Raw genomic sequence first — 27,014 nt, 5'->3', positions numbered from 1 at the left:
CATACTTCATAACACACTTTTTGGCAGATTCAAAGAAAACAGAATTGTGATGTATCAAAAAACAGGCTTATCTGGTCTAGTTTTGTTCAGAAATGCCTCTGAGAAACTCACCAGTAGAACACAAATTCATGGGCACCTTCCTATTCATATTATTTTACATTTTGTATCCAGAGGAAAACATAAGCTTTGAGAATCAAACCGTGCTGTTAACAGAACGAATGTTGACACTGTTTTTAATTCCAGGCTGTACTTGCAGTCCTAGATCCTCCACAATTGTTATGTATCATGTTCTGCAGTTGATGGTGGTTGGTGGTGGTAGTTTTTGTTTTATATTCTGTGGCTGAGTGCTATCTTTACGTTTTATATTTTGGACTATTAAAACATCCAGAAAGTAAGTGCTGTTTTAATTAAACTACTTGATACAAACTGGGTATTTGTTTGGTTCATCTCTACCTGAATAAGGCAGAGCCCTGACAATGTGACAATAGATATTTGCCAAAATGTTTTACATTTCTCAAAAGGCAAATTTGAATTCACTCATGAAATTTGAACTCGCTGTGTCTTTACTGATACTCCTCCCATATAGCATAAGAAAGAAAACAAGAAATGACTGGTAGTACTTCTCTGCAGGTTTCATAAAGGGAAAAAACACAAGACACAGGCATCCATAGCTACCTTTATTAGAAGAGATCTCATCTACAAGAAACAATGAAAAGGACATTGCTGGTGGAAATAAAGTGAAGGATGTGATTGCCATCCCTCCACCACTCCTCCTCAATTCTAAGAACTGCAGGGGGCATTCAAGCTCTCACAAGAATAAGTTAAGAGTTATTGGATTGATCTAATGCAGTGGTTCTTAACCTGTGGTTCCCCCAATGTTTTGGTCTCCAACTCCTAGAAATCCTAACAGCTGATAAACTGGCTGGGATTTCTGAGAGTTGTAGGCCAAAACACCTGGGGACCCACAGGTTGAGAACCACGGATCTAATGGGGCCCTGAGCCTCAATTGTAATTGGTACCCTTTTTCCAGTGCTATGGCTGAAGAAAACCTTAGCAACTCCGGCATGATTCTTAGAACGCAAGAGGTTCTGTCTTTACTAGAAAGCTCAGGACAGTAAGATGAATTCACACATTAACATTAAACTAAGTAGTAAATCACTCGATACCTTAAACATAGAGAATTGCTGGCTAGCTCTCGCCACTGTGGGTGCGAGTAGCCATGGATCCTTACTTCTAAGTGTCCCAACAAGTCAACACATAAGAGATTCAAGCTAGGAGGCGGTTCATAGTGTCTTCTGCAAGCAGCCCAATCCATGTGAAGACACACCAAGTTCTATTCATTGAGCAACAACTCAGCCAGGTCCTCCAGGGCAAGTAATGGCTCAGCTAAAGGTTGCACCAAACCCAAACATCATTGCTGGAGTTGAGCCTGGCATTATGATGGGATCTACACCTCCAATATACTCCCTGAAGCCTTTAAGCACAGCTGCCAATAGTTTGCAAAGGGGGTGGGAAGGGACAAAGGGGTCTTGAAGTTATACCCAGGAAGGAGAACTGTGATAAAGTCCACGAAACCCATCAGCTTTTCCATTTCCCAGCATTTTCCTTCTTTGTGTCCTATGTCTTTCAGACACACATAGAAACTCCCATCTAGATGCCCCAGTCTCACCCCACCAGTGATTAAGCTATATCCCTAGCTAGGAAAGATGAATGCCTTGATCCTTCCAAGCTCCAAGGCAGCCTGTGAGGAACACTGTTGCAGTGCCAGTGGATCAGGCCAGTCTTTGCAGTTAGGAGACATGGAAAGGTGCCAATTTCCACATGAACAACTTGTGCAATAGGTAGGAAGTCCAGAGGGAGCCGACTGTGTAGCAGGGCGGGCACAAGACGTGTGGTTGGTTGCCATGCAGGTGGATTGACTACAACGTGAGCAACGTGAGGGACTGATAGGAGCTGGTGGTGAGTAAGATAATGCATTAAGGACACTGCTCCATAGGTAGAGTGCTGTAGCCGTGACACCATTGCTTCCAGGCTGTTGTTCTTCACCATGAAAGGTTTGATTCTCTGCTGCTAGGCATGGAGAGCTATTAGGGAGCTCCAAGTTACGATCCGGCTGGACTGAAGATGGGACAGGCAGGCATGGAGCTAGAGTACCCTTAGGGCCAAGCAGCTCCATAGTACCAGCCCTTTTCACATGTACAGTGTGATGTACGACTGCTGCAGAAGCAAGGACAGTAGCGAACCCCGTAAGGTACACCACTCCAAGAATGCAAGCCAGCTGTGGAAAGAGAAGATCAGAGTGGTTATGTGCTCTCTTTGCCTTTAACTCCCAAAACTCCCCTAATCTGGAGCAAGTCATTATATTATATAATTGTATTATTAATATAATACAATATAATAATACAATAATACAATTGTATTATTATTAATATAATACAATATAATAATATAATAATATAATATTATTGTATATTAGATATTACAGGTAATATTACTAATATTGGTAATTCTATATTATATATTACATGTAATAATATTGCAGTATAGTGGTATAGTACAATATAGTAATATATAATACTAATATTGTGCTATGCTAATAATATATTGTATGTACATATAATATTGACCATAATATTATAATGTAATACAATATAATAATACAATATAATACTGTAATAATTATATAATATATATTACATGTAATATTACTAATAATATTGCAGTATAATGGTACAGTACAATATAGTAATATATACTAATATTGTGCTATGCTAATAATATATTGTATGTACATATAATATTGACCATAATATTAGAAAGGAATACAATATAAAGTAATAATAAAATATAATAATATAATATATATTACATGTAATATTACTAATAATATTACAGTATAGTGGTATAGCACAATATAGTAATATATAATACTAATATCGTGCTATGCTAATAATATAATGTATTTACATATAACTTGTAAGCCGCTCTGAGTCCCCTTTGGGGTGTGAGAGGGTGGGGTATAAATATATTAAATAAATAAATCAGTTAAGCATCCCACCTAAACACTCATCTCCCATTCAAATAAGAAAAAGTAAGTGGTTTACTTAGATTGTATGCAGATGACGAATGAAAACTGACAGAGTAATAATATTTTCACTGACATCCCCCCAGGTTGCCAGTGTTTATTTTTTTCTGGCATGGTACCCTAGGGATGCAACTTTTCTCTTGTGATGCTGACCAACCTAAATAATTTTTGTACTAAGAAACATAATATTCACAACGTTGTTTTGTGGAGACTTGAAGATGGATAGAGAAATGCCTTAGTTGTACTGTCTGTATCTGCTTATTTTTAACCAGGCTGCAATGGATTTTGTTGCTTTGGATGTTTTCAGCTGCTTCCATCATTTGTCTTATTACCATGTTAAGGACATTCTGGGATGAAGGATGGCAGAATCAAAAAGTTTGCCTTTCAGAAAAAGTTCATTCAAAGAGAAGCATATCAGACCCAATCTAGCAGAGATCGCTTTCTCTCTAACAGATGCCTACACACACAAAGACAAACACACTGTTCTCTATCACTGGAAGTCTGCTCATTTGTTTCTACCTTTCTTCACTATCAAAGCTATACTCTTCTTCTTTCCCCGTGAGCTTTACACTTTTAGCCTGCCCTCTTACCTTGGCCATTTGTTGGTAGAACTGACCCAGAGCCTGCTGCCACAGCATCCGCTCCATTAAGACAGACAGATCTGTGTAGGTGAACCAGCCACGTTTGATGCCCTGCCTCTCAGCCACACTGCAAGGAACAGAAAGGAGAATTAGAATGCTTGTCACAAGAATGCCTCATCACAGGCCTTATAACTTGGCAACATCCTGTCCAACAAGCAGGGACCATGCTTCCTGTTCTACACAAATGGAAGGAGTACAGAAACAATTTCCACAGACCCAACAATATGAACTCCAGCAGCTGGATAAGCTAACTGAAAGGTCGCAGGTTCAAATCCAGGGAGCAGCATGAGCTCCCACTGTCAGCCCCAGCTTCTGCCAACCTAGCAGTTTGAAAACATGCAAATGTGAGTAGATCAATAGGTACCACTCAAGCAGGAAAGTAACTGTACTCCATGCAGTCATGCTAGCCACATGACCTTGGAGGTGTCTACGGACAATGCCAGCTCTTCGGCTTAAAGATGGAGATGAGCACCACTCCCCAGAGTCGGACACGACTGAATGTCAGGGGAAAACCTTTACCTTTAAGCTGGACAAGCAGCCTTCTACTCTTTCCCTCTCACCAGTCTTCCCAGGCCAATTGCATCATGAGGATATGCCTGCTAACCATAGACTTGGAAGGATTCTGGTTGAAGACCCCCATTACAAATATCTGTTAATATTATCCGATACACTGTGAAGTCACTTGTGGATGCCCCAGGCAGGCTGATGGATCTACTCTGAACAGCTAAATGCTCATTAGCTTCATCGAAGTCTTGCAATTTAGCCATAGGGTTCGGCAATTTTTCTCCATGCAGCTGTCTGCATGACTCTCAGTCACTCCCATAATGGATAACAGAAAGAACAAGAGCCAAAGGAGCAAACAAGTATTCTGGGAAAAGAAAAGTACCTACCATCCTTCCAGCCAATTGAGCACTTCAAAAAGCTCCTTGGGGTCTGTATAGAGGCTCCAGTCCTGCAGAAAGGGGAAGGAATAGTGAAACTGACTTGTCTTCTTGTTATGTGTGATAAAGTAGACCTCAATAATAATAATAATAATAATAATAATAATAATAATAATAATAAAACTTTATTTATACCCTGATACTACACTATCTCCCAGAGAGACTCTGTTTGTTGTTACTGCACTCAAAGCTTTAAAGATTTGTAATGAAAGATCTATGAATGTATTATTCTAAAATGCTTTGTACACTAGTTAGAAAGGTAGTATTTAGTATTTCAGCAAAACAAAAAGACCAGCCTCTGCATCAACCATTTCCAACATAGCAACCAGCACTTCTTCAAAGGCTGGCATTATGGAGATTATTGTTTTACAAAGCCCTCTGTACTCGTTTGAGCTCTGACTGACAGTATCAGATCTCTGCATGGTTACCTTTAACACTACACTAGTCTTCTCACATGACACTTACAATGGCCCTGAGGAAATTCATCTCCAGCGTGTTCATGGTCTGTACATCCACGTTGCCAGCAGCTCCCCATTCATCATTGAATACCTCTTCTTCTTCCCCTTCATCATATAAGTACTTGCTGGCAACCATCTGAAAGCAAGAGAAGGGACATTAATGTAGTACAGGGTGAGATGTTTCAGTCAGAGGTGGGGTGTGGGATCTGATTTCTACTAGAGATGAGGTGATGAAATAGTACAGTGGTTCTCAACCTTGGGTCCTCCAGGACTTCAACTCTTAGGAACCCCAACCAGCTAATCAGCTGTTGGGAACTGTGGGAACTGAAGTCCAAAACACTTGGAGGACCCCAGGTTGAGGAGACGGATTATTGTGCATTTCCCGGATTCCAGGGATGTAAAAGCCCCATCCTCAATTATGCAGAGGGGCAGAAGGAATCTATAAATATGCAGAGGGGCAGAAGGAATCTATAATGAACCTGTGAAGCTTGACTAAGGGACTGTTAACCTTCCAAATACCATAGGTTACAGCTCCAATAATTCTTACCAATGGCCATGATGGGCATTGCTGATAAAGAGTTATGGGCCAAAACATCTAGATGGTCAAGGACTCCCCGTTCCTTCCACATGAAAGATTCAGTACTCACAACCTAACCAGTTATGCACTTAACACCCATTCACAAACAGGTGATTGTCTGCAAATAGACATGTTGAGTGTCTGAACTATATATTGAAAGGATAAAGAGAAAATCCATCTCCCTAATATTTCCAGACCATCTACTAACTATCCAGACTATGACTTGGAGCAAGGGCACTTATCTTTAAGCCTCTCTACTGAATTCACAGATTAAGACTGAAATCTATGATAGGTATGTATTGTCGAAGGCTTTAATGGCCGGAATCACTGGGTTGCTGTAGGTTTTTCAGGCTATATGGCCATGTTCTAGAGGCATTCTCTCCTGACGTTTCGCCTGCATCTATGGCAAGCATCCTCATCCTTAAAATCGTATGACAGCTCACCTTCAAGTCAAGATTAAAGGTCTCTACAATGTGGAAAGACTACTAAATAACAATGATGACACCTTACAAAATATACACAACATTTTGAGCCAACTACTCAGCCATAGCTTCACCCATTAGATGTTTACCATGGAGATCAAGAAGAGATCAGAAGATGAGATCTGCTGTAGGTATTCAGGATTGCGGTGCCGGAGCCTTTCAATGTAAACCAGGGCCAACATCATAGAGCAGGGGGAGATACAAGCCTCTCTGGAATTAGAGTCAGGAGACACATTCTCAATCTCTATCATTTCAGACACAAAGTAGTGAACTATATCACAGAAAGATTTTGGGAGCTGGAACAACCCATCCCACAGGGTGTGAAGACCTGCCATGTTTCGACTTCTATCCCACTAGATACAGATGCCACAATATGTTTGTTGTGCATTCCCATCATCTTTATTCACCTGTTCAAACAGACCCATCAGTTTCACAAAAATGGAATGGAGATTAGGAGCCATGGTGATACTCATGATAATAGGCCAAGTAAGCATAATCAAAGTGTTGAAGCAGGTATGGAAAAAGAGTCCTGGAAATGTTTCATACAATCGCTCATTCTTCCATACTATTCTCTCACTGAAATGCAAGTGGAACATCAGTTCAGCTTCTAAAATGGTAACTGTCCTGCGTTACCATTCTCATTTCTTTCATATAGGAATGACTATCTCAAAACCTTTCCTACAATAATTCTTAACAACTGCCTTGCAATGTCTCTGTTCCTATCTATTCTTACAACAACCCATTACTGGGGAAAAAACATAAATAAATGTATTAATCAGACACACCTCTAAATAATGTTATATGAGACGGTACCTCACTCTCCTTATGTTAGTCTATGACCATAATAAATATTTTTTTATTTTGATTTAAAACATGAATATGTTTTAAATCTGTGTATATTTTGCCTTAAGATATAAATATGCTAAGACACCAGATCCTGTCTGATCTTGGAAGTTAAGCAGGGTCAGCCCTGGCCAATACTTGGATAGGGGACTGTCAACAAATCCCAGGAGTTGTATATTTCAGAGGAAGGAACTGGCAAAATCACAACTGAGTGTTCATTTCTTAAGAAAGCTCTATGAAAAAGGTCACCATACGTCAAAAAAGTGACTGGAAGGCATACACAGGCACACTGCCTTCCCAATGAAAAAGGCTCTAATGGAAACTTGAATGTAAGTCCAAATATTGAAATACAAAGCCCAAGCTCACATTCCCAAGGATAAGAACACTATAAGAATATACTGGATGAGAAACAGGGATAGGAAAAAGCAGAAAGCATTCTGAACCGTACCGGGAGACATGAGACACATATTTTTTCTGGAGCCTCCGAATGGGACTAGGAGCAGCTTTCTGGAGTAGTTCCACAGCAATATCTAGAACGAAGAAAACAATAGAGTTGAAGGTTAAATTTACAGTAATAATAACAATAACAGTAACAAAACTTTATTTGTACATCACCCTATTTCCCTGGAGGGACTCAGTCCTTTGTTATCAAGCCACATCAGTGTCTTACTTCAAACACAGCATCACCACCACCACCACCACCACAACAACAACTTTATTCTTATATCCCGCCACCATCTCCCCTAAAGGACTCGGGGCGGCTTACACATGGCACAAAGTGCCTAAAAAATAACACAGTATAAACACAGTATAAAATACAATAAATAAAACACATACACATATAAAACACCAACCAAAACTCAATAAAACAGAGACATGTGTCCTCTTCTAGGAAACCAAAACTGTTCCGCTCTGTGATCTACCTGACCAAAATTGCTTGAAGATAGACAGCAGAAGTTTAAGAAGTTATGAAGGGGAAAGAAGCAATTTCACCTCCAGAAATGTAGTGCCCACTTGTAAATGAAATAAAAAATCATAATGCTATAAAGACCTGTTACATCAGTGGTTCCCAACCCATGGGTCACAACCCTCAAATGGGGTCGCAAAGGGTCTTCTGTAGGGTCTCTGGGCAGTGTTGAGCTATGAACATTTTTCAAAAAGGAAAACAAAAAATCACATCTTCGTATCCTACACAGATATTTGCTTGCATGAATGTATAATGATCTTCTGTTCATCAGGTTAGCTTGTTGTGAGGTCCAGGTTCATACACAGTTAACATCTGAGTTATAATGAAAAATATATTTTATGTGTTTTTATTTATCTTATTAAAAAGCCTATTTTTAATGTATTGGGGTTGTGGGTCACAAATGGAGTCGCAACTGAAAAAGTTTAGGAACCATTTTGTTACATGAACAAGTTGACAACTGGTTAGAAAAATCTGCCTTGGTTATTTCCAGATCCTAAACACATTTACTTCAAAGGAAATGTTCCTATCCGCCCCTAGGTTCAGCTGTTTTGAAAAGCCTGCAATCTGCAAAATTATAGAATTTGGTCTTGAAAAAAATGCTGTTTCTATCAAAATTATACAGGTATCTTGCCAAGCAGAGGTGCTTTGGGAATCCAATTGCTAATAAGCAAACTATCTCCTAATTTCGTCTACCCCTTTCTGTTTATACCTGCATACTTAAGAGAACAGAAAAAGAGTACTTCTTAGGAATTCCTCATCCAACATGGCCACTGAAAATGCTGATTAGAGAGTCAGGGCCTAATCCAAGAGTTAATTCCAACCAACTATATAGTAGTTCCACTGCATCTACGGAAATCATCCAAGTGGCTGACTAGCGCAACGTGGGGATCACTACCAGATACAGTGAAGACATCTGCCTTGTACTTTACTACTCTGCTGCTGAGTATGCATGCCCAGTGTGGAACACATCTTACCACGCTAAAAGAGTGGATGTGGCTCTTAATGAGATATGAAGCATTATCACAGAGTGTCTGCGCCCTATATCACTAGAGAAATTATATTGCTTAGCCGATATTTCACTACCTGGGAAGCAGCAACCAATAGTGAAAGGACCAAAGCAGTGACATCTCCGGCCCATCCCCTATCTGGATATCAGTCAGCAGGCCAACGCCTTAAATCAAGAAATAGTTTTCTAAGATCTACAGAGACACTCACTGGAACAGTTCAGCAAGCAAGAGTCCAAAAGTGGCAGCTTAAAACCCAGAACCTCAATCAATGGCTGATACCAAATGAGAGACTCCCCCCTGAGCACACAGAGGACTGGGTGACTTGGAAGGCGCTGAACTGACTGTGCTCTGGCACCACGAGATGCAGAGCCAATCTTAAGAAATGGGGCTACAAAGTGGAGTCCACAACATGTGAGTGTGGAGAAGAGCAAAACACAGACGCCTACTACAATACAAACCGAGCCTGCCACATGCACAATGGAGGACCTTCTTATAGCAACACCAGAGGCACTCCAAGTGGCCAGCTACTGGTCAAAGGACATTTAAAAGAATGCCAAGTTTGCAAACTTTGTGTGTGTGTGTGTGTGTGTTTCTTCAAAAAAATGTGATACAACTGTTTGGTTTGCTCCTGACATGATTAATTAATAAATAAATACAAGTATTGACTTTCAGGAGTTGCAGTCCTGAAAACGAACTTTTCCATGCTTTATTGACAGACTACCCACAGGATCATGGACAAAAAAGAAAGTGGAAGGGAAAAAAACTTTTACTAAAGTTTTTTTTTAAAAAAATGTTAACTTTCTAGTTTGAAACTAAATGAAAGATTTTCAAAACCCAATTCACTTTATTTAACTACTAAAATTATTTTGGCATCTTTAAAAAAATGTTTGCAAATCCAATTATAGTGTCAGACATAAATTGGATGGGACAGGGCAACTGTTGACTTCAACCACAGACATAATAAAAAACATGAATTGCCATTTGGACATGCCAATTACAACCTTAATGTTTAAAATAATCAGTGTGAAAATGTCCTGTATCTCTCACCTGAACCTGTTTATGGTCAGAAACATTGATGCAAGACTTTATTCCCCATTCTCCCCTCCGAGGCCCTCCACTCCTTTAAAAAACTGCTCTGGAGGGTCTCTGAGTCCCTAGGAGTAGGTTTGAAGCTGCACAGTAGGAAGCTAGTTATCTCGCCTTAGAAGCAATTTCTTCCAATAACACTAGTGGCTTTTGGCCAATGTCCTGAGAGTAAACAAGAGCTAAAACAGCGAGGAAGAAACATTGACACATGAAACATGCTTCAGCACAAATGATAAAGTGACTTCTCCCGCCATCTCAAGATTAAACACACTTTTCTTTAGGGTTCTCATTCACGTCAAAAAAGGCAAATCTATATAAATAAAAACGTAATGTTTGTGGGATCAACATAACTCAAAAAATACTGGACGAATTGACACCAAATTTGGACACAATACACCAGGGGTCCTCAAACTAAGGCCCGGGGGCCGGATGCGGCCCTCCAAGATCATTTACCCAGCCCTCACTCAGGGCCAACCTAAGTCTGTAATGACTTGAAAGCACATAACAACAACAATCCTATCTCATCAGCCAAAAGCAGGGCCTCACTTCCCATAGAAATACTAATAAATTTATATTTGTTAAAATTGTTCTTCATTTTAATTATTGTATTGTTTTTAAGTGGTTTTTGCACTACAAATAAGATATGTGCAGTGTGCATAGGAATTCATTCAAGGTTTTTTTCAAATTACAATCCGGCCCGCCAACAGTTTGAGGGACTGTGACCTGGCCCTCTGTTTAAAAAATTTGAGGACCCCTACAATACACCAATCAGGCCAACGAGTGACCATCACTCATAAAAACACTGAAAAACACAGAGGAAGAGACTTAAAAGCCCAAAAATAAAAAATATATTATAACACATGTGCAAAACCACCTATATACACAAACACACAAATATATACACACACATACACAGATACTGTATATACACATACAAAACACATATACACAGACTGGGCCACAGCAAAACGTGGCAGAGGACGGCTAGTAATAAATAAGTGAGCTTTGAATACACAGTTTTGGGTACTTCCTAAAAATAAAACAACCCTAAGTGTTTGTCTTGATCATTTTTATTATGGACCACAAATCTTTCCAGCTGGACAAGATCAGCCAGAAGTTGCTGATCTTGTCCAGCCAAACTTTGAACTCCCAACCTCTGAAATATTTGTCTCTTAGTAACTGTTAGAAGCCACCTTTTTCCTGTTGGTTCAAGCTACATGTTAGCACGCGCTATCCCAGTTCTGGCAAAGGAGTGGTTTAGAGCAGAGTTGCTTAAACTTTTCCACTTGCGATTCTTTTTAGCCCGAGAAATTTTTACATAACCCCAGGTTTATAAGTATATAAAAAGGAATAGAAATCAAACATTTACTGATAACAAATCCACATTTGCAAGGTTTGTTGAACAGGCCAATTTTCCTTTTTATGAAGTTTAGCTGAAGTATCTTTGCAGAGTCCTTCCAAGGTTTTGCTAAACAAGCTGATTTCCTTTTTATAAAGTTTAGCTGAAGTATCTTCCGCAGAGTCCACTGTAAACACTGCACAGCAATTTTGTGTAAATGCCTAATAAACAAACAAATAAATAATCTCTATTTTTATCCCACCCTATCTCCACAAGGGAATTTTAAAACAGCCACTAAATGACATTCAGAAACCTTTTAACGTTGCCAAATATTCTGGGGGGAGGGCAAAACTGTGTTAAGGGGACTCCATTTGAGGTCAGGACCCACATTTAGAGGTTCCCTTAGTTCATTCATGCCTACAGACCTTAGTGGCTATTATTTTTTATGCTGAGTGTTATCTACAGTGGAGACCTTGGGGAAGTGTCAATTATCCACTCAGCCTGCAAAAACCTCTTGTTTAGTTTATGGAACTTGACTACAAAATGTTTGCCACCAGCTGTGAAACACTCACACTCACTCTCTCACATAGAGAGCGGTTCTCTTGCATATGACTCAGTTCCGCCCTGGCTGTGTTTAAGCTGCCAGGAATGCTGACGAGCAAGTAAAGGGGAAGTTTATTCATTGACTCTATATTAGAGCCAATCTGGAACTTTACAGAAAAGGCTGAACAACTAAGTTTGAGAGTGCTGTAGGAGGGATTGAGCCATGTTCTAGGTGACAAGAAAAAGACAAAAGGACATTGGGAGAAAAGAAATATCGGCTCCGACAAACGTGTGCCAAGATCAAAATACCAAGAGAGTGAGGCAGGGAAGCAATGGAGTTTAGCAATTATGGATTTGGTCCAGCATGTTCCTAATTACAGTACTTTACCTTCTCTTGGCAATTCAGGATAGTACATAGATTGGATTGAGCTATGGCAGTTAAAGTGGCATCAAACTGCATTCATTCTACAATTAGATGCACCCGAGGTTATACCCAGTCAGCAATTTTCTACCGGGCACAATTCAAAGTGCTGGCTTTAGCCTATAAAGCCCTAAACGGTTCCGGCCCAGCTTATCTGTCCGAATGCATTTCTCCTTATGAACCTTCTAGAAACTTGAGATCATCTGAGGAGGCCCTGCTCTCAATCCTGCCTGCTTCACAAGCACGCTTGGCGGGAACAAGAGACAGGGCCTTCCCTGTGGTGGCCCCTTGGCTGTAGAATTCCCTGCCTAGGGATATTAGATCAGCCCCCTCCCTCCTGACATTTCAAAAAAGAGTGAAAACATGGCTCTTCGAGCAAGCGTTTGGAACCACAGCATGATTAGAAAAACTGAAATTGGAAAATGAACTTGGAACGGCTAAGAAGATGGAATGGTTGAGGATTTAAACAAGAAGACATAGCTTTTATAATTCTTATTATTTATTGTTTATTATGGTTTTTAAATGTATGATGATGGTTTATGCTTTTATCGATGTATGTATTTTTTTATATGGCATTTAATTGTTGTCAACTTGTACGCCGCCCTGAGTTGCCTTTGGGCTGATATGGGTGGGATAGAAATGACGTAAACAAACAAACAAATAAATAAATCTCCCTCCCTCTGGCTGCCTTCCTGGCTCAGCTGTAATATCCCAAAGCCAGACTCACCTGCAACAGGACTTGAGAGGTTATCCAGGGTACCATCTTTATCCCAGCCATAGTACAGCCTCTTGCGCACCCGATCACTCAGCTGCTGGTGCCTGGGAAGAAACTGAGAAAAAACAGCAGGAATTAAAAATACAGTACTTGGACTTTGCATCTTCCTGTCCTGCCTGCTCCACTGAAATGTCTTAATTCTATACGGCTAAACCAGAAGAGGCACGCAAAATGGGAAAGGAATCTAGTGTATATAAATGCATATAAAGCCCAACTCCTTCTGCAGATCATCTTGCTTCCAACTCAAGAATCATGACAGACATACCACAACAGTATTTCCAAATATTATGGGGAAAGGGATTCTAAAAATCCCATACTACTTCTTCTCGTTTATTACTATTCCACCTAAAAGCATACCATTAGCCACATTTTGGCTTGCCTTCAACAACCATACTTCATTTATTATTGAAGATAGTATCCGTTAATTTACTCAAGTTGTTGGCCACCTAAATCCTGAATGATTCAACAGGGAACATTTAATAAAATCCATGTAAATATTAACTCACCAAACAACCTCCTTTAAATATGAAGTAGAAACACTGTTTTTCTTTTAACTTTGGTGCTCTCATCCACATCTTATATAACGTTGCAAGCTTTTCCTTATATAACATTTCATAACATGTTTCTAAAAAAATATTTTCCTGATGTACTGTTAAATCTTTCCTAAAACTTTACGGTCAAGACCAGACATAGTACAGTGCTGTAACAGAAACATACGTAAGACCACATCTTATTTCTTGTAATGCAAAAAAACAAAAGCAGACGCACAAAAGTCCACAGCATTCTTCCTTCAAAAGTAAACTTGGAAGGAGACATTAGCAAGATTAGAGTTGGGTAGAGGTGTAAAGATTCAGGAAATATGAAAGCCATGGAGGCAAAAGATGAATAAAGGCAATATCAATGTCTTTTATAGACTGAATGTCACATATGAACTTTAGGAATAGAAAATACACTTGCAATACATTGGCTTGGCATGTATGAAATATGAAAATTATAGTTTACCCAGTGGATAATTACAAACTGCATCTAATTTTTAAAACACGATTGTTGTGGTTCAGCCAGAGATTGAATAAGAGGAGATTGTTCACTCAGAGCAGGCATGGGCAAACTAAGGCTCGGCTCGGGGGCTGGATGCACCCCACTGAGGGCTTACTTCAGGCCCTTCTCAATTTCCCTGTCCTCTTGGCATAAAGACACAGTGGCCCGCCAAATGCAGAAAGGACAGGGAAAAAGTCACGCAGCAGCTGAGAGTCCTCTGGAGCGCTCTCAGCCATTGCATCTCTCACCCTCCTCCTGGCACAAGGACAGTGTGAGTGGCCCTGTCCTTATGCTGAGAGGACAGCCCGAGGAAGGCATGCATCAGCTGAGAACCCTTTGGAGCGCTCTCGGCTGTTGCTTCTCTCGCCCTCCTCCCAGCTTAATGCTGAGAGGATAGCCTGAGGATCGGGGAGGAGGATCAGGGCAATTGTCGCATGTCTCATTTTTCTCCCAGCATAAGGATGGGGCAAGCAGCCGCATCCTTATGCCAGGAGGACAACCTGAGGATGACCCAGGCCCTGTCCTGCTCACTCCCAGCCTCACCGTCTCACAGGCCCTGTGCCTCCTGGGTCTGTCCCAACCAGTGCATGCCCGTCTGCCCTCCCTCCTGGCCTGGGCCACTTGGTCGGGCCCACAATGCAGCCTCAAGACAAAAAGTTTGCCCATGCCTGATTCAGGGGTTGTGAGGACTGATGGACTTTCCACTTTGGGAAATGAAGGGATTTTAGATCACGATTCTGTCTAGAACAATGGGTCTGTGTCTTGAGAGAGAGAAACGGCTTCAGGGCAGAGGTGGAGATGCCGTGGCATCAAAAGATAGGGAACCTTTCCTCTAGTTGTTCCTTGGCAACAGGAGATAACGAGCTGGAAGGGGGAGATCTTTCCTCTGGAAAAATAACTGTGGTCAGTAGGAGTTTGAGGCTCAATCTCCGGGAGGAGGGAGCCAGATTACGGAGATCACAGAGACTTCGTGAGAAATCCTTGAAACAACAAAGCAGATGTCAAAGACATGACTTTATGGCTTTGTGGTCCTTAAATTAAAGTGTTGTTTATTAAAAGGGTTAGATGAGGCAACACTGAGTTACTATGCACACCTTTGTCTTGTTCCACATTAAAGTCTATGTTTAAGTTCCTTGAGAAAGTTGTGTGTTCATTTCAAGGATTCCTGTTTTGAAGAAGTTCCTATGTTCCTAGTTATGGATTTATGCTTATATTTTGACTCCTGATTTCCCATGTACCTTGTTACTTTTGAACACAACTCTGATAAACTCTGATATATGGACTATTGCCTTTTGTTAGCTTTTTTTCCTATTGATTTTAGGACATGCTTTTTGTACTACTTGCTTTTTGCACTACTTTTGCCTTTTTATAATTGATTTCTTCAACAAACTGTTTAGTTAATAATACTGGACTCTTGTGTGATGCAAAGGTGAATCCAGACTAGAATGCAACAACTATAATTACAAATGGTGCTGCAAGGTCCTCGGCAATAAGAAATACCTGAAATGTAAGGAAACCCAGTGTTTTTGCCAATTTATGAGGAGAAGGCAATTCCTGCATCTCAAGCAGAAAAAAACATCAACATTAGTATAGCAAAGACAATTATTTTATCTCTTCTAGTTCTCTGTAGTATAAAGAAGACAAAAAAAATCATAAAAAGAACTTTAAAAAGGAATTGCAAGCCTGTGAGTCATTAAATGTAATATCTGAAAATTCTATTCACTATGCAGTTTTTGGAAATACTACTATTGGGAATAAAGATCCACCCCATTTTAACTATTGTATACACAATTCTAAAATAAAATATCCCTTAATCATTTTTTTTAATTTTGTAGACTAAATCAGATTCCTCCTTTCTCTCTTTTCTATGGTCTTTCACAAGTTTAATCTGAACAGGTAATATTCCTGCCTCATAGAAGAGTCAAGGAAAAATAAAAAAGAGGAAACTGTGCAGCTAGATTGTAGAATTAATACAATTTGACACTACTTAAACTACTATAGTTTAGTGCTATCAAATCCTGGGAGTTCTAGTTTTACACGGTCTTTAGCCTTCTCTGCTAAATAGTACTGGTTCCTCAGTAAACTACAACTCCCACAATTTCACATCATTAAACTGTGTTAAAGTGCACTAATTCTACAGTGTAGATGCACCCAGACTTCCTCAACATGTTATTCAGTTAAGCCATTTTCTGAGGCCATCAACTGTATTTTTTAATAGAGTGCTTCCTTTCAGAATATTTCTTAAGTTGCATTTCTTGGTTCTGGAAAGTCTTCTTTTCCATTTGCTATTACTGGGCAGGATTTGTACTAACCAATACTAGTTGTGATATGAGTATGTGCATGACCTGGAGGGAAGAGAAAGTCTTCTTTCATCTCTCAACTCAGAGCTGTAGCAAACTAATAGTAAGATCAGTGAAATCTTAGCCACTCATTATCTGCAAAAAAAAACAACCTAGTCTAAAATAAATCAGTTTTAAAGATAACTCAAGACATTTCTTTCTTTCTTTCTTTCTTTCTTTCTTTCTTTCTTTCTTTCTTTCTTTCTTCTTCTAAGATTACTGTAGTTGATTTCAGAATGCTTTCAGCTCACCACATTTTAATCTGTAGGGGTTTTTTTTCGTGTTAGGAGTGACTTAAGAAACTGCAAGTCGTTTCTGGTGTGAGAGAATTGGCCGTCTGCAAGGATGTTGCCCAGGGGACACCCAGATGTTTTTATATTTTTACCATCCTTGTGGGAGGATTCTCTCATGTCCCAGCAAGAGGAGCTGGAGCTGATAGAGGGACCTCATCTGCGCTCTCCCTGGATTCGAACCTGTGACCTGTCGATCTTCAGTCCCGCCGGCACAGGAGTTTAACCCATTCCATCTGTAGGTACTGACACCAAATGGGATCCCCTCAGCTCAATGTTGAGGTCATGAAAAAATTGTTGACACCCATTTACACAAATCTGTTATCAAAAAACATGCAGTGTTTACAGAGAAGTGTACACAGAAAGAAAAATCAGCTTGTTTAGCAAGCCTTGCAAATGCTGATTATCAGTAAACATTTGATTTTAAACCTATTTTATGTACCAATATACCTGAGGTCAAGTAAAAGCTTCTTGGGAGGAAAGGGGCTGTTAGTGGAAAAGGTTTAAGAAGCCCTGCTTTAGTTAAATGTGTTAGTATTTGAGTGTGGAGGATCTGCTGACACAACTGTATCCAGGGAAGGCAATGAACCATTGTCCTAAGTCTAGCCCTTCCCTTGTTGCCAGTGGTTATTTCACTGCCGACATCATTCGCACCAAGAATAAAACAAGGCATTGAACAACTTGGTTTCTTTTGTATGTTGTGCTAACAACAAAACAATGGGCTCATGTCCTCCTTGCAAACATAAAACACCATAAAGCCTGAGCTTGACAAAAAGCCTCTTTGTTTCATCACTCTAAAACTAGGAGTGTCACTCTTTTTATGCTTTCCTTGACTTTTACACTGACTTGCTTATAGTATTTCTTAATACGCCTCCCTAATGACATTCACAGTGCTGCTTTCTTTTTTTTAAAGACCTGGAACAAGTATTTATTCTCATTTAATTATTCATATGTCCCCTGATATTGGGGGAAAGGGCACATGCGCTCCTGCTCTAAAATGTTAATTCATCTGTTGCAGCAAAACAACAAAATACCTTGTGGCATATTAACGATTCAGATTTTTTATTTGGCAGGAATTTTAATAGACTCCAACAAAACATATGCTAAATAAAAAAATTTAAGACACCCAAGACATAAATGTCTTCAGCATTTTATTGTGTAAACCTACAATTCCAAAGAGAATAAATTAAAGGAGGAGATAACTAGTGCTAAAAGATCCCTACAATAAGGTTGCATTGCTTGAAAATGATCTGCTGGTTAAGAGGCTTTGGAGGAATGTTGTCTTTTCTTTTCCTGTTTCTTTTTTTAAGAATCACAATATTATGAACTGTTTCTGTTACTGTGATGGTTTCAAGAAGTGGTTCAACTAGTCAGCTACTGGTTTTGCTACAACTTCTGGTTTTTGTACATACTATATCCACAATTAGCCATGGATTAGGATTGTAATCAATAGTTCCATTTTTCTAGAATTCTTTTGGCATATGATGGAGTAGGGAAGCTGGCTCTGTATTTTCTGTAACATCAGTCTGTTTTCTATATCAGCTGGTTTACTGCTGCAATTTAGAGTTCGGTTCAAAACAGTGTAATATTTTCTTTCTTCATGTGGTTTCCAAACTGTGTGGCCATGTTCTAGTAGTGTTCGCTCTTGATGTTTCACCTGTATCTGTGGTTGGCATCTTCATAGAGGCACCAGCCACAAATGGAGGTGAAAGGTCAGGAGAAAATGCTGCTAGAACATGGCCATAGAGTTTGGAAACCACACAACACATTGGGTTTATGTGGCTGAGTGGAAATTCAAGCCCCGACCTTCAGAGTCATAGTCCAACACTCAAACCATTTCACCACGCTAGATTTCAGCAGTTTGAGCAGCTCTACTGTATGAAACCTACCTACTACATAGTTTTTAGAAACATTAGGACAATAAATACTAAACATTCAGCAGTCAAAAAGAAAATACTGGTATTTCATCATTCAACTTCCACACACACTTTAAAAAATGCTGTTGGGGGGAAGAGGACATGTTTTCCCCAATTCCACATACATTTTAAGTTTTAAGGTAATATTCATTCTCTATAGGTTTTTTGGGGGGGGGGATTTTTGTTACTTTATAATCATCACTACTAACATTTTATGTTTTGTTCATTTAGCAATGTATGTGTGAGATATATCTATATCTATATCTATTATCTAATTATACTATAATTACCCTAAAGAACCCAGTTCCCATCTTGTCTCGGGGGAGGGAGACATGAGAGAAGCCCCCCCCCCCCCCCCCCCAGGATCATAACACATCCGGGTGTTCTCTGGGCAATGTCTTTGTAGACGGCTGATTCTCTCACATCACAGGTAACTTGCAGCATGCAAACAAACAAACAAACGGACCTTTTCAGGACCAACTATGACAATAATCACAATCAACATCGAAGGCATGTCAGCTGCCAAAGAACAGCTGCTTTATGAACTGTGTCGAGATAAGAAATGTGACGTGCTGTGTGTCCAAGAAACACACAGGGATAAACAACAGAAACAACCAAAAGTTCCAGAAATGATCTTAGTGGCAGAAAGACCACAAGTGCAGTATGGAACTGCTGTCTTTGTAAAACCAGGCCTCCAAATCAGCAGTGCCCACAACACTGAAGAAAACAATATAGAGGTTACAAAAGTAAAGCTTAGTAAAATCACAATTAACTCTATGTACAAGCTCCCAAATGAAGAATTTTGTTTCTCCTCTCCTGAGAACTTTGATAGGCCCCTAAGGGCGGTAGTAATTGGTGACTTTAACAGCCATAGCCACGTATGGGGCTATGCTCAGGAGGATAAAAATAGAGAGCCTATCCTCTCCTGAACTGAATTGCATAAATTATCGCTTATTCATGATAGTAAGCTCCCACCATCTGTCAACAGCAGGAGATGGCACCTCCTATTTGTGAGTGTATAATGTTTATTTATAAGGTTTTTGTACCTTTTTGTACCCTTCTGTTATTTTATTTTTATTTTTTATATTTTATTGTTGTATTCTTATGTTGTACATTGATATTGTTGTACTGCTGGGCTTGGCCTCATGTAAGCCGCTCCGAGTCCCCTTGGGGAGATGTTGGCAGGGTATAAATAAAGATTATTATTATTATTATTATTATTATTATTATTACACTAAATCAGTGGGACCACCAATACGAAACATATAGCATCGGCTGACAGTATGCCAATTGCTCCCAACTATAAGACCTCAGGAAGTTCGATTTAAACAAAGATTCAACTTCAGAAAGTCAGATTGGTCTAAATTCTCAAATATGTTAAATGACAAGATCATAGAAGTCACCCCAATCCCTGAGGAATATGAGCATTTTTCATCTTGTCTTGGTTTTCAACTGTTTGGTTGCTCTTGACACGAAAAATAAATACATCTTGTCTTGGAAACTAAGAAAGGTCAGACCTGTGTAGTATTTGGATGGGAGACCACCAAGAAATACTGAATCCGCTAGGTTATATCTCGGGGGGGGGGGGGATCTTAGGCTTTTGTAAAAAAAATTAACACCTTCTTATGGATTAATCAAAATACGATGCTAAATTGTGCTGAGATGGGGAGTGAATGGTAGGGTGTAAGGGATTTTATTTCCTGCATATTTACAGTGTTATGCCTCGTTGTCCTTGACTGTATATGTTGGTGTCCTGTTCCTTGGTAAAAAGGGTGTTATACATAAACGTTGTTGTTATTCCTATTATTACATCTGAGTATTCCTTGCCTAAGAAAACCTTGTAAAATCCAGAGTTGCCATAAATGGACAGGCAACCTGAAGGCACATATTTCTCAAGTGAGTATGGCATTCCACGCAGTTGATGTGGAGGGCTCTAGTTCACAAAAACTTCAGCTATGGGGAATTTATTGGCCTTTTAAAGTAGTATGAAACGCTCATGCTGCTTCTGTTTTAATATAATTAATCACCTAGAATGCGTCACAATTCTCCCAAGTTCATGTTTCCCAACATTAGAAGGGCTTATTATTATATTTATTTATTCCCCGCTTTATCGTTTCTGAAGGAGACTAAAATACTGAACGCGTTGGAAGATGAGTAGGATCCTCTTCCCAGCCACTTGTTGCCGACACAAAATAACTGATGTGTAATTTAGAAGGAAATTCCACAGAATTGAGTGAGACTTCCTCAAATATTTAGAGGCTGCAGCCCAGGGGAAGAGCCAGAGTCATATGATCAAGCCTGATTAAGGACAGTTTTGGAGCAGAGGTGGAATGTAATATTGTTCATGTGTGTGCATGTGCCTGCCAGTCACCCGTCAGCTTTTGGCAATTTCATGGATTTTATAGGGTTTTCTTAGTTTAGGAATACTCTCAGGTGGGTTGCCATTTACTTTCTCTGAAAGGTCAAAGGCAGCACTTGGAATTCACTGGTAGCCTCCCATCAAAGTACTAACCAGGACTGACCCTGTTCAGTTTCCAAGATCAGATGGGGGTAGTGGCATTATGATATTTAACTCTTTGGGTAGTCCTAATCAATTCACAAAAAAACATGGTAACGCCTAAACTTTTGTGTGTACTTTTAAAGTGATCTGTCAATTTAGGGGCCGCAGCAGTGCAATGGGTTAAATCCTTGTGCTGCTGAACTGCTGACCCAAAGGTTGGCAGTTCCCGTTGTCAGCCCTAGCTCCTGCCAACCTAGCAGTTCAAAATCATGCAAATGTCAGTAGACAAATAGGTACCACTACTGCAGGAAAGGCATAAGATGCTCCAAGTAGTCAAGCCAATCACATGACCAGGAGGTGACAACACAGGCTCCTTGGATTGGAAATGGAGAACAGCACCTCCCCCAGAGCCAGAGATGAGCACTGCTTCCAAAGCCGGAAATGAAAGCCTTTGCCTTTGTTTGTGTTTGTGTCTCTCATTGTATTGTAACAAGGCATTGAATGTTTGCCAGTGTCTTTTTATACTGTAATCTGCTTTGAATCCCCACAGGAAGAAGGGTGGAATATAAATAGTGTTGTTGTTGGATTGTTGTAGGTTTTTTGGGCTGTATGGCCATGCTCCAGAAACATTCTCTCCTGACATTTCGCCTGCATCTATGGCAGGCATCCTCAGAGGTTGTGATGCCTGGGGATGCCTGCCATAGATGCAGGCAAAACGTCAGGAGAGAATGCTTCTAGAACATGGCCATACAGCCCGAAAAACCTACAACAACCCAGTGATTCCACCCATGAAAACCTTCGACAATATGTTGTTGTTATGTGATACACAACAAGATTAGTACCCAGCAAACAAGATCACTATGCTGGCTTTTATAGTAGATCACACGTCGAACACTTCCCAAGTGTCTAGGACTGTGTGATGTATCGGCGAATAATGTGTGTAGATCCAAGTAGGGTGGCCTTTTGCAGCTGACAGGTGGTAATTTCTGGGTTGCTGTGAGTTTTCCAGGCTGTATGGCCATGTTCCAGAAGCATTCTCTCCTGATGTCTCACCCACATCTATGGCAGGCATCCTCAGAGGCTGAGGGGTCTGTTGGAAACTAGGTGTGGCGAAACGTCAGGAGAGAATGCTTCTGGAACATGGCCATACAGCCTGGAAAATTCACAGCAACCCAGTGATTCCGGCCATGAAAGCCTTCAACAACACATGGTAATTTTGTCAGTGACAATTGTTTTTAAGAGCAGATGAAGGTCTTTAGGTACTGCACCCAGTGTACCAATAACCACAATTATTATTGTTACTATTATTATTGGACAACCCCTTCAATTTCCCAGGGCTTTCTTCGACAAAGACTACTCAGAGGTGGTTTTAATAACAACGGCAATAGTAACAATGGCAATGTTTATTTACAGTATTTATATTCCACCTTCTCACCCTGCAGGGGACTCAGGGCAGATTACAATGCACATATACATGGCAAACATTCAATGCCATTTAGACATACAACATATATAGACAGACACAGAGGCATTTAACATTCCAGCTCTTCCGGCTTCATGAGGGTATGCTCTATTTCAGCCACAGGGGGAGCTGCCACTTCACTGTCCACTTGTGACACCGAGCCCTTTGATGGAGTACTTCCTCATTTTTCTGCACGCTGCTGGAAGGCTTTATGGCATCGTAAATTAGTTAAATAGCATAAAGCGGTATCTAAATTTCCTACTTGACAGATGCAACTGTCTTTTGAGCTGCATAGGTCAACAGTAAGCTAGACTATGGTTGGGAGCTTACTCCGACCCAGGCTGGATTTGAACTCATGACATCTTGGTCAGCAGTGATTTAATGCAGCTGGCTACTAACTAGCTGCGCCACAGCCTAATCCCAGTGTTCCAACAAGGTTTTAAATTGTAATGAAAGGCTTTAATATAAGCTGCTTTGTTTCTTTGTGGAGAGAAATAGTGGGGTATAGATAAACACAATACTAATAATAATAATAATGTCAAGCTACTCTGGGACTTCCAAATTCAGACAGAGTTTTGGAGCACAATACTCCTTGACCTCACGATTGTGCTAAAAAACAAAGTAAGGATTGTCGATGTTGCAATCCCAGGTGACAGCAGGATTACAGAGAAACAACTGGAAAAGCTGACACGATATGAGGATTTAAAGATCAAACTGCAAAGACTCTGGCACAAGCCAGTCAAGGTGGTCCCAGTGGTGATCGGCACACTAGGTGCAGTGCCTAAAGACCTTGGCCTGCACTTAAACACAATCAGTGCTGACAAAATAACCATCTGTCAGCTGCAGAAGGCCACTTTACTGGGATCTGCACACATTATTCGCAGATACATCACACAGTCCTAGACACTTGGGAAGTGTCCGACGTGTGATCCAATTCAACAGCCAGCAGAGTATTTGCTGTGGACTCATCTTGTTGTGTTTCTATTATTATTATTATTATTATTATTAATAATAATAATAATAGTAAGTCCTAATCAAAACTGGCCCTGCTTTATTTCCAAACTCTGGATCTAGTGCCTTTCGGGTATTCAATTACTACTAAGCGCTGACACTTCAAACAATACCCTTCCTTCCCTGACCAATTGTTACCAACCATGCAAATCAAAAGTGATCCATTTCCACTAAGGCAATAGAGCCCTACAGTGGGAAAAGACCCCAGTGGCCCAGTGGGAAGAGACCCCATGCACGAGACCACAAACAAATCCCTCCCGACAGATGGCCACCCAGCCCCTGCTCAGAATGAAGCGAAGGAGGCTCCACGACCCAGTAGAGGTTTGGAGGGCGTGGTGGGGAGGGTGTCCTGGCCTGGGCTCTCCTTGATGGCGGCGAAGGGAGCGGGCTGGACTCACCGTGAACTCCTGGAAGCCGCTGAGGGAGAAGGCGCCCTCCTCGTCCAGGAAGAGCCCGTTGAGGTCCATGGCCCGGGGACAGGGAGGGTCCTCGTCCTCCTCTTCGCTCCTGGGGGGCTCCTTGGTTGGCACCTGAGAAGAAGGCTCCCAGCCCTGACGGCGCCGCAGAGGCGAAGGAAGAAGGGAGGGCCCGGCACCCGCCCCGCCTCGCCTGCCACTTCCTGGGGCGGGCCTTCCTCCGCGGCCGCCCCTTCCTTCTTTCCCCCCAGCGTCAGGCCAGGCGGAAGCCCAGGGAAGGGGGTTGTAATGGCTTCAACGCTACGGAATCATATGGGGTGATAGTATGATAGCTGGGTCCGAAAGTTCGGTAATAGTAGGAAAGCTGGGTCCGGAAGCGCCGAGCCTTACGGAGACGTCGCATCGCTCCTTTGGGAGCGCTGTTTGCGCAAGAGAGACTTAGCTAATGCAAGCCAGGCCGGAGACAGAGAATATACAAGGAATGGAAGAGTTCTTGGTAATAGTATGAAAGCAAAGTCGGGAAGCTCTGAGCCTTACGCTCTTTCCGCTTCGCTCCTTCGGGAGCGCTATTCGCGCAACACAGAACAGAACACAAATATTATAGAAGGAATGGAAGAATTCTTTAATGATAAAACCCAAACCCTAAACCTTACCTTAAACCTTAGTCCTAATCCTAACCCAAACCCTACACCTTACCCTAACCCTAACCCCTAAGCCAGGCCCGTAGCCAGGATTTCGTTTCGGGGGGGGGGGGTGAGTTTCGGGAGGGGGGGCTGAGTCTGAGTGAAAGAGGGTCTAGCCTAGCAAACCTTTTGTATCATTACCCCAATACCCCCATGCATATGGGAAATATTGAGTATGGTGATCGGATCATGATATGAATAAACATAACAGTTTAAATAATGCACCGGTAAGGCCTTTTCGCGAACCACCATGAGAATTTCGGGGGAGAGGGCTGAAGCCCCTCAAGCCCCCCCCCCCCCCCCGCTACATGCCTGCCCTAAGCCTAATTCTAACCCTTACCCTAAACCTTACTCTAAACTTTATCCTAACCCTCCCCTCTTTTCTATCCTTCGACCAAATTGAAGTTTATTCCCGCCTTCAGTGTGCCACTCTCCCCCTCCCTTATTTACAACCACCATTGCGGAATGTGCGTAACACTCAGAGCTTCGGGACCCAGCTATCATACTATCACCAAGTTCTTTGATGGTGAAACCCTTACCCAGAACTGTACCGCAAGCCTAAGCCTAACCCCTTACCCAAACCTTTACACTAACCCAAACCCTAAACCTTACCCTAACTGTAACCCCCAACCCAAACCCTAAACCTTGCCCTTACCCTAACCCTAAACCAGGGGTCCTCAAACTAAGGCCCGGGGGCCAGATGCGGCCCTCCAAGGTCATTTACCTGGCCCTCACTCAGGGTCAACCTAGGCCTGAAATGACTTGAAAGCGCACAACAACAACAACAACAACCCCATCTTATCAGCTGAACGCAGGCCCACACTTCCCATTGAAATACTAATAAGTTCATATTTGTTAAAATTGTTCTTCATTTTAATTATTGTATTGTTTTTAAGTATCTTTTGCACTACAAACAAGATATGTGCAGTGTGCATAGAAATTCATTCTTATTTTTTTTCCAAATTGTAATCCGGCCCTCCAACAGTTTGAGGGGCTTTGACCTGGCCCACTGTTTAAAAAGTTTGAGGACCCCTGCCCTAAACCTTACCCTAACCCTTACGCTAACCCAAACCCTAAACCTTACTCTAACCGTAACCCCTAACCCTTACCCTAACTGTAACCCAAACCCTAAACCTTGCCGTAACCCTTACCCTAAGCATCCTGTCCTTTCTATCCTTCCTTCTCTCTCCCCGCTCTCACACCACCCCCTCACTTCCCTTATTTACAGTCACCTTTGTGGCATCTCCGTAACGCTCGGAGCTTCTGGACCCAGCTATCATACTATCACCAAGCTCCGAGCCTTATGGAGATGCTGCATCGCTCCTTCAGGAGTACTGTTTGCGCAAGAGAGACTTAACTAATGTAAGCCAGTGTTGCAATCCAGAGCAGGGAACGAGGCCCTAAGATAACTATCCACCACACTTGACTGTGAAAAACAATCCTTTTTTATTGAAGAAAAATGATTACAAAATAAAGGGAAAATGCAAGTCAAAAGCCACAGCAAAATCAGCAAACATGAATTTAAATGGACAAAGCAAAACCCAAAGCCACACTGTAAAATACTGGAACCTGTAGCAATCCACTAACCGTACTTGATATCCTAGAAATCTTTCAAAACCATGGCCAGGGGAAACGGAGAGAACTGCCAAGGTCTTCATTAATCTGAAACGATGCCTGAACTGAGAAAGTCAGCCCAGTGGAAGGCAATTAAAGCCAAAAAATTGGTTCCATGAACCGCCCCTCTTCTTTGAAGCCAATGTTTGTAATTCTTTAATTCGGGAAGACCTTCGCAAGCTGAGTGATTTACTTCTGTCTTGCCAAATCTGGCCCCTTCTGTTGTCATTACAGTTACCAGGTGCAGAAGGGAGGGAAAGGTCAAGGCTTCCCTCTGAAACATTCTCATGAACACTGGTACTTTCATTTTCCAAATCTACAGAAGTTCCTTCCTCACTAATTTCAGGAACATTGGCATTTTCCAAACCTACAGCAGTTTCTTCCTGTAATGTTAACTGTAATGACAACAGAAGGGGCCAAATTTGGGAAGACAGAAGTAAATCACTCAGTTTGCATCGATCCTCCCGAATTCAAGAATTAAAAACATTGGCTTCAAAACAGAAGGGCGGTTCACGGAACCAATTCTTGAGTTTTAATTGCAATACGCCGAGCTGATTGTCTCAGTTCAGGCATCGTTTCA

General features: G+C 41.1%; 1 protein-coding gene across 1 annotated transcript; it reads right to left on the bottom strand.

The window, feature by feature from the left end:
- Window positions 1–664: 664 nt before the first annotated feature.
- Window positions 665–24,336, bottom strand: CNPPD1 (cyclin Pas1/PHO80 domain containing 1). The gene is made up of 8 exons (XM_060773356.2): window positions 24,120–24,336; window positions 13,118–13,220; window positions 7,476–7,557; window positions 6,274–6,394; window positions 5,133–5,261; window positions 4,617–4,678; window positions 3,676–3,793; window positions 665–2,278 (listed from the first exon to the last, which is right to left on the bottom strand). The coding sequence occupies exons 1-8, from the start codon at window positions 24,186–24,188 to the stop codon at window positions 1,694–1,696; spliced, it is 1,269 nt and encodes a 422-aa protein (XP_060629339.2). The 5' UTR covers window positions 24,189–24,336; the 3' UTR covers window positions 665–1,693.
- Between the last annotated feature and the right edge of the window lie 2,678 nt (window positions 24,337–27,014).

This window comes from Anolis sagrei, chromosome 1 (genome assembly GCF_037176765.1).
Source record: "Anolis sagrei isolate rAnoSag1 chromosome 1, rAnoSag1.mat, whole genome shotgun sequence".
Classification (NCBI taxonomy): Eukaryota; Metazoa; Chordata; class Lepidosauria; order Squamata; family Dactyloidae; genus Anolis; species Anolis sagrei.
The sequence above is the reverse complement of the archived record's forward strand: the minus strand, read 5'-3'. Positions and strand labels throughout refer to the sequence as shown.

Coding starts and splice junctions, on each gene's coding strand:
- CNPPD1 (XM_060773356.2), bottom strand. CDS start 24,188: ATGGACCTCAACGGGCTCTTCCTGGACGAGGAGGGCGCCTTCTCCCTC. Junction 5,262..6,273: donor ATCTCTTCTTGATCTCCATG/GTAAACATCTAA, acceptor TCTTGCTTTCAG/ATGGTTGCCAGCAAGTACTT. Junction 3,794..4,616: donor CTCAATTGGCTGGAAGGATG/GTAGGTACTTTT, acceptor TGTTCCTTGCAG/TGTGGCTGAGAGGCAGGGCA.